General features: G+C 41.2%; 2 protein-coding genes across 3 annotated transcripts; one reads left to right on the forward strand and one right to left on the reverse strand.

Annotated features, from left to right (window-relative positions):
* On the reverse strand, positions 1 to 1,055 carry rps19bp1 (ribosomal protein S19 binding protein 1). The gene is made up of 2 exons (XM_025058881.1): positions 604 to 1,055; positions 1 to 410 (listed from the first exon to the last, which is right to left on the reverse strand). The coding sequence occupies exons 1-2, from the start codon at positions 656 to 658 to the stop codon at positions 199 to 201; spliced, it is 267 nt and encodes an 88-aa protein (XP_024914649.1). The 5' UTR covers positions 659 to 1,055; the 3' UTR covers positions 1 to 198.
* Positions 1,056 to 1,453: 398 nt separating this feature from the next.
* LOC107989032 (uncharacterized) lies at positions 1,454 to 13,004 on the forward strand. 2 transcript variants are annotated; one of them, XM_017035150.2, is made up of 11 exons: positions 4,858 to 4,987; positions 6,235 to 6,350; positions 9,422 to 9,639; positions 10,063 to 10,183; positions 10,265 to 10,349; positions 10,444 to 10,531; positions 10,617 to 10,750; positions 10,967 to 11,171; positions 11,247 to 11,340; positions 11,433 to 11,505; positions 11,854 to 13,004. In XM_017035150.2, the coding sequence occupies exons 3-11, from the start codon at positions 9,540 to 9,542 to the stop codon at positions 12,811 to 12,813; spliced, it is 1,860 nt and encodes a 619-aa protein (XP_016890639.1). In that variant the 5' UTR covers positions 4,858 to 4,987; positions 6,235 to 6,350; positions 9,422 to 9,539; the 3' UTR covers positions 12,814 to 13,004. The 2 variants fall into 2 exon arrangements, 1 of the variants encoding a protein (XP_016890639.1); XR_003050698.1 differs by lacking the exons at positions 10,063 to 10,183; positions 10,265 to 10,349; positions 10,444 to 10,531; ... (3 more) ...; positions 11,433 to 11,505; positions 11,854 to 13,004 and adding an exon at positions 1,454 to 2,233 and having other exon boundaries at positions 3,584 to 4,987; positions 9,422 to 9,506.
* The last annotated feature ends 695 nt before the right edge of the window (positions 13,005 to 13,699 follow it).

The following is a 13,699-nucleotide window of genomic DNA, read 5'->3' on the forward strand; positions in this document are numbered from 1 at the left end:
ATAAAATGCACATATGGTCATTGGAGGTCAAATATTAGGCTCAGTTCTCATGTGGAACAAGAATTTATCTGGATTAATATGGATTTGATGCAATTAACACAATAATACAAGCCATACCTACGATTCCTACGATTAGATGAGAGCACTGATATATTCCTTGTGTAGCATTACCGTATTCATTCAAACAAAATCAACTTTTCACCTAACCGAAAAAAATGCAACAGACTGACCCACTGCAGATTTGATCCTCTTGTCTTTGACCGTGGCCTTGCTCTTTCCGGGTCCCTGGCGACCCTGCAGCCGTTTCACTTGTTTGGTGACTCCCTGTCGTTTGGTGCTCACCAGCTCCTTCGCTGTGGCCAGACTAGGGGTCTGCTGCTGCTTCCGTTTCCTTTTACCTTTACTGGCATCTGTGAGGCGAGAACCGCGGGGAGAACAACAGACAAATGAACTTAAATCAGATATATAAAATAAACCCCTTCGTTGTTTGGGTGATTCCAACGGCTGATGCTCATTTCTAACTAAATCATAAAGCCATTCGTGCTTGTCCAACGCTAACCGTACTAAGCTGATACACAGACTCAAGTTAGATGTCAAACTGACCTTTAACGTCATTGTTGAAGAGCTCAAGTCCTCTTCTCAATAAAGAAGCGGACATTCTTATTCAATTTGTTGACTTTCCTGCTTATTTTAACGAGACAAACAGCGACACAGACTACCGGCACTGAAGCATCGTGTGATACATCAACATCCGCCCGTGCACCGCTAAAACACTTCCGTCTGAACAATAGTTGAAAAAAGGTTCCTACATCCGACGGTTCCGTCACAACGACTAAGCCGATACTGACACTATCACAAACAACAAATACTTCTACTACTACTACGACTACTACTACTTCTTCTACTAAAACAACTACGACTATTGCTATTATTATTAATAACAAAAGCAACTTTACATTACACACGCGAGAAATACAACGCGAGAAAAATAATGTGTACAACACAACATAAAACTGTTAATGATCGTTCAATAAAGAAATCAACACGTGAGTGTTTCCAAAAACAAAGATGTACAGCACAAAGGGCAGGAACTACAAAAAAAAAAAAAAAAAACAAAAACAAAAAAACAAACAAAAACTGATAATAACTGCACAGAAACACGCGAAATACTTAAACTTTTGTTGGATAAAGAGACTTGTTTAACTTAAATAAATGTTAAGCAATAAAAACAACCAAATAATGACACAATAAGATGTAATTTGAAGAGAAGGGAAACGCCAATTCATAATATTATTACTGCAACAATGAACGTGTTATATTTTAGTGATTAAGAGTCAAAATAAAACAGAATAAAAAATAAAACAGATGATAGTTATCAAAGTATTTGGTCCTTTACCAAAGTCGGTATAGAGATACACAAAATACCCCAATCACGCGCTCTCGACACTTATTCTACTGTGACAGTCGTTTCCACAATGATCACATTAACTGTGAAGCGTCACTTCCAGCTGTTGCCTGCACTCTGAACTGGGGGCGTGTCGCCTGTTGATCTCCATCGCTCCTCCGGACACTGTACCTGCTTAAAAACGTTGTCACAAACTGGGATTAGATCCCGAAACTTTCAGGTCGGCGCAAACATATCCAGAATCAACTATGGCTCTTCAGACGAAGGCCTTGGTCACCACAAAGTGGCTCGCGGCGGCGGTGAATACACCGGGTAAAATGCGCATCTTGGACGCTTCATGGTTTTTACCCAAACTACGTCTCAACGCGAAAAGAGAGTTTAAAAAGAGACACATTCCAGGTGCGTCGTTCTTTGACATAGATCAGTGCTGTGATAAAACGTCTCCTCTGGACCACATGCTGCCGTCAGAAAAGAGCTTCGGGGATTATGTTGGAAACTTGGGAATAGAAAACGACACGCACGTCGTGGTTTACGACGCCAGCGACTTCGGTGCGTTCTCTGCGCCGCGCGTGTGGTGGATGTTCCGGGTTTTCGGCCACAGCGCGGTGTCGCTTCTGAACGGGGGGCTGAGAAACTGGGAGCTGGAGGGTCGACCGATGAGCGATAGGTACGTTAGACCTGCAGCGACCGAGTTCAAGGCCAACCTGAACCGGTCGTGGGTCAAGAACTACGAGGACATCCTGGACAATCTGGACACCAAGAAGTTCCAGGTGGTCGATGCCAGGCCCAAAGGCAGATTCAGAGGATTGGACCCTGAACCCAGAGATAGTAGGTGCACTACAGCAAACGGAAGTCTGCTTTTACCCTCGAGATATTTGTTAACAATAGAATTATTTGCACTAATTCAGTAAGCCCGACAGATGGTGCTGGCACCTTTGCCCTCTGACAGTACAAGGGATTAAAAAACAAAATCGAATCTTTTTCCCCTCTATATTCTATTATTGATAGAGTTGTTACGTGGTCCACTCAAATCTCAAATACGAGTTTGTTGATTAAGTGTTATTGATGAAGGCTTTGTTCACTGATCAGATCAGATCAGTAGGAGAAACCAGACATACCAGTCTGATCATTCACTGGTTTGACTGAGGAAAATCACCGTAGATCTTTACAATCATGAACTCAAATGAGAAATGTCTTAGTTATAGTTTAATACCATGTAAGGTAAAGTTCAAACCTTATCAGGTTTTTTCATATTATATAGGAGTCAAAACCATCGTTTCACCGTCGTTTGACTCCCCATGAAGCGTAAAAACACAGTGGAGATCTATATGCACAAATAACACAAGGGTAAGGTTGCATCAGCGTGCAGGTCAACTACAGTCACTGACCCACATGTTTGACCTCAAACCGTGTTCTGAAGGGCAATAACAGTGTCTTGAGTTCACGTTGTTATGTGGACAGATCCTGAGTCTGTCAGCGGTGATAACACTCCTACACTGTGAGTCTTATCTTCATCACAGACTTCCAGACTTCTCATATACTGTACGTGCAGATATACACACCCACGTGGTCATACCCACCACAGGGGGCGCTGATGTGATGGTATATTGCTCACCCAGGGGTGAAACTCCACATGAGAGAGCTGTGTCAGCAGTCAACTTTGGCCTCGGGCAAATTGACTCTTGTCACTGAGGTTATTGTTGTTGGTGGGTTTTTTTAAAAAAAAAAAAAAAAAAAAAAAAAAATAAAAAATGCAGAAATGTATTTTCTCCAGTTCATCCATCTTCCACTCCTTTAAGGGTTGCAGGCAATCCCTGGGGTAAAGAAGAGGAGGAAACTGTTGACACATGGAAACATGGAAATGACATTCAGAAAAACATCTGTCTTCACCTGGAACTGAAGCAGTGTGTGAACCAGGCAGGAGCCTTAACCACCTTTCCAAACATGTAGTGGACGCTGCTCAAAATGTTTTGTGCCCTCTACTGACCCTGTGTGGTCAGAAGCGGTATTACACGGGCAGTTATGAAGACAATGCCAGTGTTGTGGCTAAAATTGTTCAACACAGACTGTTCAAGAAAAAACAGAAATGATCCTCAGACTTTAGGACTCCACTCCAGTAGGATTATACTGGCAGATAAAACTTTTCCCAAACTCTTTTTCTCTTCTTGTGTTTCACAGACACAGAGCCTGGCCACATCCCTGGTTCCCTCAGCATGCCCTTCCACTCCTTCCTGTCCTCATCAGGCCACTTCCTGCCGAGGCACGAACTCCAGGCTTTATTCCAACGGGCCGGTGTTGACCTCAGTCGACCTGCTTGCGTCTCCTGCGGCTCAGCGGTGACTGCGTGCCACGTAGTGCTGGCAGCCCACGAGTGCGGACACCCCGGGATGTCCGTGTACGACGGCGGTTGGTCAGAGTGGTACACACGGGCCGTGCCTGAGCACGTTATATCTGAAGGACGGGGGAAGCATTTGTGAAGGACACTTGTGTACAGACCTTGGACAGATCTGGCGGCGTTAATTTGTTCCGATGGATCAACGTGTCCTGAAGTAGTCGTTGTCATGTTAGCAGTTCAAGCAAGACTGTAATCAAAGAACAGAAGGACAAACATTCAATTCAACTCCAGTGGACAAATATCTACTTCTGAAATACTGTAATACATGTATTCAGTACAGGATTGACCTGACATTAACATTGACATGAGCCCCAGGTCTGTGAGAGAGCACGTGTTCTAGATCCATCCTGAGGGAAAGGTTTAATTAAAAAAAAATACTTTGACAGTCTGAGGAAATACTCAAGTACTTTTGTGAGTGTGAAGCTGGTATTTGTCCATTTTTAAACATCGCAGCACCGAAGACAGCACAGAAGACGTCGTCTGTGTCTTCCGTCAGATTTGGAGATCACTGACCAAACACTACAATCAGAGGGCGCTGTTGAAGTAACAAATATTTTCAAAGTATAAAAAGTACCCATGTCTGAAATTCCCTTGGCAAATACACACAGTTCCCAGATTGTGAAATAATTTTGTAGCGGAAAAACAAAAAACATTCAACAGTTCCTGATGACTCTGAGTTTGTAAAAACACTAAACTCTGACATTTTGTACTGTTTCAGTGTCAAATCAAATCAAATACTTTGGGTAATAAAAATAAATAAGTTGCACAATGAAGATACAGAATCTTGTTTTGCTTCACCGTCACAAATAAAACTCTGTGGTGGCTTAGCGGTTAAGGAAGCGGATTTGGGTCTGGAAGGTTTCAGGTTTGAATCCACCAGCTGCTTAGGTGCTCTGATGATTTACATTTACAGAATGTAAATGTAAATCATCCATGGACGTAAACAATTCTGTTCATCAATTTCCGTGCTCACAGAGAGGCTGAGGCTTGATGACATGGCTTTTTTTAGAGGGAAGTGATAATTCCCATAACTTCTTCTTCTTCTTTTTTCACAGTAATGTGAAGCCGAGGTACTTCCTACTGATCAGTACTTTTTTTGTTTCCACGCTCTACACAAAGTCAGGCAGGATTCTTTATCTCTGCTGATCCGTCTGGAGGGAGTCGCCGTCTTATCGCTGACCTGACGGGTGAGTGTTGTTGATACGACGCTGATGAATTCACATTGTCCCATGTTCTGCGTGGTCTATTTTCTACTGGCACTGTAGTAGAATGAAAGTGTAAATTATTATTATATAAAATAATGTAATAATTAATAATATCATCAATTAAACAGAGAAGCTGTATCTGTGTCTAGGAAATTGTGATTATTTAAAACATTTTGCTCGTCATAAACATTTCATCCCTCATTTAGTGATTGGATATTTACAGTTATGTACAAAATAAAGTTTAAATTTTAGTTTTAAATTTTTAAAGTTAAAGTTTTTCTCCACTTGGGGGCGGTATAGTCAAGACTAAAAATTTGTTTTTGGCATAAAAACAAGCTTTTCCCTCCAACTAATGTTTATATATTATAATATGGCAATTAGAAGCAGGAAGTGGCTGGTTTTCAAATGTTACAATTAATATTAAAATAAGATGAAGAAAAAAAACCCCACACATGTTGGACAGAAGTTTGGTTTGTCAGCGTTGGTTACATTTTCTGTCTCATGATGTGAAGTCTTCCATTTCCCCGTCTGTTGTGTCACAAACTGTCATGTGAAAAACGGATGATGATTGGTGTGAACGTCAGTCATGTGTTGAAAGAATGACTACAAAGTAATTTTAGAAGAAAGTTCGATAGTCACAAGAACTGTGTTGTACGGACTGTGGCTCAGCGGTGATGTTGTGTGTCTAATGTCAACTATGTTCATCAGTAGAAGAATTTTGACCTTTCACCTTTTGGCCGCGATATTTTGTGTTGTGCTAACACCAATTCCTTAAATCCCCCACGTGTGATTTCCCGGACGCAAGTCCTCGTCCTTAACCACCATGTCACCACTGCCCCGGATGCCCTTTCTGTTTATAAACATCTATGCTCCATCGTTATATTAGCAAAAATAATTGATAGACAAGTCCATCGATCAGCCTTTCTTTGAGTCTTTTCGCCACCTGCTGGAACCTTTTATACAAGGAGTTGATCTAGAATTACTTTGGAATGACAAGGAAATGACACAGATTAGAAGAGCATTTTAACACATTCAAATACTGTATATCCAGATGGGAAATGTTTCAAAAGGGCTCAAACCTTTTTTTTTGAGGAAGGAAGTCGAAACTAAACAGGATTTTCCGTCCTGTTGTTTCACACGTGCAGAAACAGTAACAGATTCTACTGTTTCTACCTTGAAGGGAAACTACTCATAGTGTTTTTTTTTTTTTTTTTTGTTTTTGCACTCAGAGAAAAACCCCTTCCTCTTTACGTCACTGAAACACGTCTGCGAGTCCACAGACGTGAAAACCACTTAAAACCTCCTCACTGAAGAGAAGCTGTTGGATTGAAGGTCCGAGCAGCAGGTACGTTGGTGGTTTTTTATTTTTTAAACTATTTTGAATTATTTTACGTTATGTACGGTGGCTGGAGATGAAGCCGGGGCTGAACAGATATGCGGGGTGAGTGTGGTTAGCCTTCGGAAACATTCTCCGTTGTGAATGAGCTGGTTATCAGCTGTAGTGTAAGTCTCATCATGTCAAGTCCAAGACTTTTGTTTTTTTAAATTAACATTAACGCTACAGAGTCTGGATTCTGGATTTACAACTGAAACCAGACTAAACAGAACGGTCGCGGTCGCATCTTCAGTTACTGCTCGTATGTCAGATAAACCTCACCAGAACAGAACGACTGGTTTTTTTAATGTCAAGACGAAAGCTATCTATGACTTACGTGGTTAAGAACGACGACTCAGATAAAAGTGTGGGAGAACAAAGTTGGTTTTAAACACGTGGAGACGTGGGTCAGCGTTAGAGAAGGTGGAGGACGTGGACAGAAAGATGTTGAAGAAGTAGAAGTAGACACCACAGATGTGCTAACAGACTCCAACATCATCACCGTGGTACAAACGGATGACCAGTGCACATCATTTACTTCGCAGAGCTTTCGTCACGTTAATGGGACGTTTGATGTGAAGTTGTAGCTGCGGAACATTCACTGGTGTCTCCGGAGTAGACGTTTTATGACCCGCCGAAATCTAGAATCCAGCTGCGCTGTCGACCAATTTAGACATCAAACAACAATATTCATTAGCATGAAGCTAGCCTCGTATGTTCAGGTTAATGGTACTTTTTCAGTAGTAGTACACAGGCTGGTGAATTTACAGAGTGACTGAAGTATCAACCCTTAAAGTTCATCTGTTCACAGACAGAACACAGTATCGTTTACTCCTACATACTGCCTCCGCCACAGTGACTGTTACAGTCTCTGCAAATACCAAAGTAGTACTGACTACTTTGTTTCCTTCACCTTCAGGTCTACATCTTAAACTCATTTGCGTTTTCTTCCTCTGATCAAATAATTTCTAGTATACAGTATACAAAAAAAAAAAAATCAAATTTAACCCTGAACTCTGAACTGTGTGTTTAAGACGCCCAAACAAGCGCATAGTGTCTTTGTTTTCTTTTTTCACGTTGCCCACCTTGATTCTGACATTTCGCATGTGCAATGCAAAGAAATATAAAAAAATAATTTCAAACTGAGATTCTACATTTTTTAAAACTGTTGGGTTTTTTCCCCAGTCTATTTGAGAACACGGTGCTTTAATCATTTCTATAATGGAATAAACAAAGTAAAGCCACAGTGAAGGTGTCAGTCTGATGAGTCAGTCTCCGTTCATATTGTTTTGCACATCTCGTCGTTTTAACTAATGAAGGTGAGATGGTCTGAGCTTTTGTCAGGTCTTCTTCAGTGCAGACGTTTAGGACAGAAACTAAACTCCTGTCCTGAAACACTGTTGTCCAGACTGAGGAAATAGTTGTTTTAAGCATGAGTTGCTGGAGTTTTACTTCTTAATTAATCTCCAAACATTAAGAACAGTCATTTCACATCAGCTCTCTGTGGTGAAGAGACTCTCTGTGGTCTGGGTACGAAGTAGGAAAAACACATTTCCTGGATCTTACAACGGTAGCTTCTGGGAAGAGAAATGGTTTAGGAAGTGGTTTGTATTTGTGTGTGTAGTTCGTTTGATGTATATGTGTCGGAATAATAGACAGCGATGCATTCAAAGACATCCAAAAGTCAGAAAGAGTCAAAGATGACAGAGAAAAGTTGAACGACGACGAGTCCTTCAGTCTGATTTGACGACTTTTGTTTAAACGAGGGCTTTTGTTGTGATGTGGTGAATTTAACCAAGTCTGCGTTCGTTTTCTTTCTTCTGTGAAAGTCATACAAACCTAAACGTTTGAGAAGAGAACGTTGGTTTGTTACAAATTCAGTTCAATTCTTTCTTCTTTCTTTTATTTGCAGATTTCATTTCAGAGACAATTTGAATATTGTTGTTTCATCATCAGTTCGAATGCAGAACTAACGACAGTCAACACAGTTTTTCTGCAGAAATTGACTCAGTGAGGCGGCACATTTTTTACATTTGCTACATTTGTTATTTCACACCAATAAAATAATAAAATGCAGCCAATTTTTTTAAGGCTTCAAAAGAAAAACTAACTTTTATTTAGATTGGGAACACAGATTAAACATTTACAGTAAAGCCCAGAGCGTTTGTCATCATCGGTGGTTAATGGCCGACCTGTAATCTGATCAACACAGTGTTGGCAGAAACATTTTGGTTTTTGCAAAAAAACATGTTGACCTTTGTGAAACTGTGTGTGGATAAAAACACCCACACACAGACACAGACACCTGTACCTATTTTCCGCATTTTTGTTTTTACCGGTTTAAATGTCAGTGCTCAAGGGCAGGTATATAGGGTAGAAAAAAAAAACAGTTTTTTTTTAGAAAACTGGGTTTGCAATAAAAAAGTCAAACAGGCCAAGAGTGTTAACCACAAAACCCCACCTTAAACCTCTACTGTGATGGAACATTTCTTGCTCAAAAAAAAATCCCCTATCTTCATATCTCAAAGATTTCACAGAAGTGACCTTCAGAGGAAGATAAAGACGGTTCTACTGGAAGGTGTTTTCGCAATTTCCTTTATACCAGAGGGGAAAAAAAGAACACAGTAAAATATCTGATGTATTTCAGGTGTGACAGTGGATGAAACCAGTGGTTTGAGGCACACTATGAAGGGATGTTAGATATTAACTTCAGATTTTTCGATATCAACCAATACCAAAAGAGCGGCGCAGTGATGGCCTGCTGGTTCAGGAGGTTAAGTGCCACCTGCTAACTAAGGTGAAAGGGTTAAAGCAGTGTCTCTCAATAATTTTCTTTTTCAAAATTCTCCAAAGTAATCTTCTTTATTGTTGTGCATCTGGTGCGTCAGGTGTTTCGTCCTTTCAGGATCCGCTGCAGACGAAGCCTGATTAGAAATGAAACATTTTTGTTTCCCGCTTTTGTACTCGTAACTGTTCCCAGCCGTACGGAAATAAATATCACCAAACGTGAGGCTAACATATGGTACCGTGTTTTTCCACAGGTGTGTAATGATTTACAAAAAATGAGAAGAAGAAGGAGGAAGCAGAGAATTCTCTGTAAACAGCCATCGATTTTCTGTTAAATAAAAAATAAAAAAAGGAAAATTGAAGCCTGAACAAATGGAGAGAATGGAGAAAAAGTCTTTGCTGTTTCTACTGGTTGTGCTTCAAATCTGCAGCATCAGGTCGAATAGCTGTTCAAACCAAAAACAGGATCAAGGTTAGTGTCCTCTTCATCTTTCTATTTACTGATGACGCTCTGATTTAGGTTTCTAAAAGAAATTATCAATACACTGATGTATCGCAATATTTCGTTTCACGATATTGTATCGTTATTCTACATCAACATTTTTTTTTGTTCCCAATTAATAGCCAAATAGTCATGGTGAATTTCAATGGTGAACTTTTTCTCTCTAGTGATTCCAAATGTAGATCCCTCTGTTCCAAAGTGAATAACCTGACGTTACGATGGAACAGCACTGAGTCTTTGCTATAATGACACGACAGTTTAACTGCTTAAAAACTACATAGTTGTGCCTACAGTATCGCAATACATCGCAATACATCGTATCGTTGCCCCTGTATGGTGATACGCATCGTATCGCCAGATTCCTGCCAACGCACAGCTCTGCTTATGTCACAGACCTCACCTGCTACACTGACTACGATCACAACATCACATGTGTCTGGAACAGTACGAACGACTTTGGACGCACAGATGCTACATGCGAGCTACACGGCAGAAGAATCAATCCTAACACAGCGTAAGGAACAAAACAATAAAAAAATTAAAATTAAAATTAAAATAAAAATAAAAAAAGTATATCCATTTGTACTCTGTTAAGGAGTCGTGCTTACTCCGCTCACTGTGTCATGGAGCCCGGTCCGGAGCAGAGAACGTGCAACCTGGATTTTAACAAGCCTGGAAATGTGAGTCTGTCATATAATAATTACAAATATAAAATAATTCAATTGATGTTTTGATTTGTGTGAACTCCTTTTTTTTTTTCCAACTTAAACTCAGTTTCAGATCTTTCACTGGCTGAACATCACCCTGAAGTGTGGCCACACGGAGCCATACGTGACGATGCTCTTCAATCCATCTTGTCACAGTGAGTGAAATGAAAACCTGCGTCATTTCACCCACACAGTTGGTTTTTAAATGTGAGCCAAATGTTTCGTTTCCTCACTGTTTAGTAAAGCTCCATCCACCTGCAAAACCACACATCAACTTCACAACAGTTTCCTGGTTCTCTCAAGTGAAGAAGCACATAGAGATCGGAAACTTCAACTGTGAGCTGCAGTGGAAAAGATGGGATCAGGAGTGGAAGGTGTGTATACGTTTGAAGGGAGCTTTACTGTGCAGTGAGAAACCAAGTTTTTGCGTGTCGTTGACTGACATTTGTCTGTGGCAAAACACAGGAAACACAGCAAAGAAGGAAATAAAAAATACTGTAAAAAAATACTTTGAAAACTTTCCAGACCAACATCCAGTTCAACTACAACGGTTTTGATTTTGTTTTTCTGTGATTTTTTGGAAATCACAGAATACGAAGACCACGTCGTGTAAGTGGAACTGTATGGCGGAGCTGGACCCGGATTTACTGGTTGAAGGACAAACATACAAAGCACGTGTTCGAGTTCGGGCTAACGAAAAATGGTCCGGCTCGGTGTGGAGTGAGTGGAGTCCCACTTCGTCATGGGTGTCTCCCATTGGAGAGGCGGAACCGGCATTACCTACGATGCTAACTGGTGTGTACTTCACTGCTCACTGCTCTGGAGTGTGTGTTGAATAAACAAGACCTAACTCCACACACTCTTCTTCAGATTTCACCTGGGGTAAATTGGGCATGGTTATTGTTGGAGCAGCCACGGCCCTGGTTCTGGGCAGCATTCTCTTTAAAAACGACAAAGTCACTTGGTAAGCATAAAAAACAAAGAACTTGAGGTCTGGTGTGTTTCCTAGTTTTTAAATGATTTATTCAGTTCTTATTTTTTTATTCTGTCTTTTAGGGTCTACAAGAAGATCAAGGGTTACCCGCCACCAGATCCTGCAAAATCTTTCCTGAAAGACCCAAGTTTCAAGGTGAGTTTGTTTTTTGGCGACTCTTTGACGCACAGTTAGCAGACACATGGTGTCGTTGCGTTTGTTTTTTTTTTTGATTCACCTGAAAAACAGGAACAAAGTCGAAACAATGTATTTAAGGCTGATTAGGGTTAGAGTTACAGTTTTGTGCAGTAACTGACAAAAAGGCGAACTCCACTGTTTTTTCTCCCTCTTTCTGAGAACAGAAATAGTATCAGTTAAATGTCAGAGAGGCTAAAGGAACTTCCTGCTGCAAAAGCACAAGTTCAGCAGATGATGGATAGCCGACGGGAAAAAATGCTGAATAAAAAAATGTGGTCTCATTGTTTTTTTTTTGTTTTTTTTCAGGGTTGGTGGAGCCCCCACTTCACCACCATGTCCCTCGATTCCACCTTAAATAAAGAAGAAATCGTCCCTGTACAAATAATCTCCTCTGCGGATGCTGTCCAGGTCTGCAGCAAAGACGCCGCCCTGTTGGAGAAGACGAGAAGTGAGCGCAGCTTTAAATCGAACAGAGCCAGTTTCTCCAATCCCATTTACCCGCACTTGTGTACGTCTTCTCCCAAAGCCTCTCCGAGTTCAGGGACTCGGAAGCAGAGTGACTTTGATGAAGCACGCGTTCGGAAAGATGACGAGGAAGACCGAGTCAAAGAACTTACGATCCGACAGTTGCTTTCCTGCAGCCACAGAAGCGAGGCGGTGCAAGTGGTCTCAGACTACGAGAAGGTTGAGAAGCGAGACTCTGGTCAGGGTCTGGACTCAGTGGGGTGCACTGGTGGACAGCTCAGTCAGGACAGCCTGGAGGCAGAATGCGTCAGTGCAGCTGATGAAGACAGTGACGAGGCAGCGAGGGAGGCGAAAGACAAGGCGCACGAAACAGATGCAGTTTTTCAGAAACTTTTCGGAGTTGGAGTGGGGAACGTTTTTGGCACCGGTTCTGTTACGGTTTGTTCCGATTATGAGAAAATCCAAAAGCTGGAGCCCAGCAGTCCTGAACTTCCTAGTCTGGACTCCGGAGTCAGCTGTGAGGGTGAGGATGAGGAGCAGCTCAGTCGTGAGGAGAGCCCAGAAGACTTAGACCTGTCCGGTGAATCCACAAAAGTCCTGTCCTCCACACCTTTGCTCCCCAGTGTCCTGCCCACTCCCATTTTTACTTTTCCACAGGGGGCGCTGAAGTGCAATCCATCAGGCTTCTTTCCGACTTCAGGCCTCAGTGATATCAAATGGAGACTGGACCTGACATCAGTGCCTAAGTCCACAGAACCTTCCGGTGATGGCTACATGCCGGTGAAGCAGCAGGTGAAATAAAGCTGCCGTTAGCTCCTGGACTGGACTGCTGTTTTCGAAAGTCGCAAATTATAACTTGGCACCGCTGCATTTCTCCGTTATTATCATGAATTACTTCATTGAAAATGTTTTTGTTTTTATTGTATTTGCAATTTATTCACTTTATGAATCTGCTATGCTTCAATAATAAAGTGATGACGTTCTGCCACCAATCCTCTTATTCTTGTTCTTCTTCCTAGCATTAGCTTATGCATTAGCATTAGTAGTGCTTGTAGTAGTAGCAGTAGCAGCTGTGGTAATAGTTGCAGTCATAGTCACTGTAGTAGAACTTTTTTTTTTTAATTACAGTGGAATGTATTACAACATACATCCTATGTACTACAAAGTCATCGTAATCTGAACTTTGTGACCGATGAGCACAGACCAGTGTTTCGCAACTTTCCTTTGAGCCACAGCACATACAGTATATATACTCAGGAAAAACCCCACGGCACCCCACCAAAAAAAATCTCACAAAAAGTCTCTGTAATGAAATGTAATAATATTGTAGTTTAAATTTACAAGAAAATGTACTCCTGTTTAGTTGAAAACAATGCTGATATACTGGCAGGAATTGAAGAAAGATCTTCTTCAACAGCTCTGATGATCTTTTTTTAGTTTTAATAACCATCTGCTGCCCCCTAGCAGAAGAGGATTTAACTGCTCTGCCTGTCACACATTGACGAACAACAACAACAACAACAAAAATTTGCAATAAAATAATAGTTTTGGGACCAATTAAGTGACATCAATTTTTTTAACCAACAGGTTGGGAGAGTTCCGTGTAACGTTCTGGATGGTGATTAATTCTGCTCACGCTCATCTCCAGTCAGAACACTGAGCTGAAAACATTCAGTGCGTTAGCAGC

The sequence above is a fragment of the Cynoglossus semilaevis genome, chromosome 9, assembly GCF_000523025.1.
Source record: "Cynoglossus semilaevis isolate Cse_v1.0 chromosome 9, Cse_v1.0, whole genome shotgun sequence".
Taxonomy (NCBI): domain Eukaryota; kingdom Metazoa; phylum Chordata; class Actinopteri; order Pleuronectiformes; family Cynoglossidae; genus Cynoglossus; species Cynoglossus semilaevis.

What these genes read in the sequence shown, in the direction of transcription:
- rps19bp1 (XM_025058881.1), bottom strand. Translation starts at nt 658, where the DNA reads ATGTCCGCTTCTTTATTGAGAAGAGGACTTGAGCTCTTCAACAATGAC. An exon ending in CTTCAACAATGACGTTAAAG is followed by an intron (nt 411 to 603) that starts GTCAGTTTGACA and finishes CTCGCCTCACAG; the next exon opens with ATGCCAGTAAAGGTAAAAGG.
- LOC107989032 (XM_017035150.2), top strand. Translation starts at nt 9,540, where the DNA reads ATGGAGAGAATGGAGAAAAAGTCTTTGCTGTTTCTACTGGTTGTGCTT. An exon ending in ATTTTAACAAGCCTGGAAAT is followed by an intron (nt 10,350 to 10,443) that starts GTGAGTCTGTCA and finishes ACTTAAACTCAG; the next exon opens with TTTCAGATCTTTCACTGGCT. An exon ending in TGAAAGACCCAAGTTTCAAG is followed by an intron (nt 11,506 to 11,853) that starts GTGAGTTTGTTT and finishes GTTTTTTTTCAG; the next exon opens with GGTTGGTGGAGCCCCCACTT.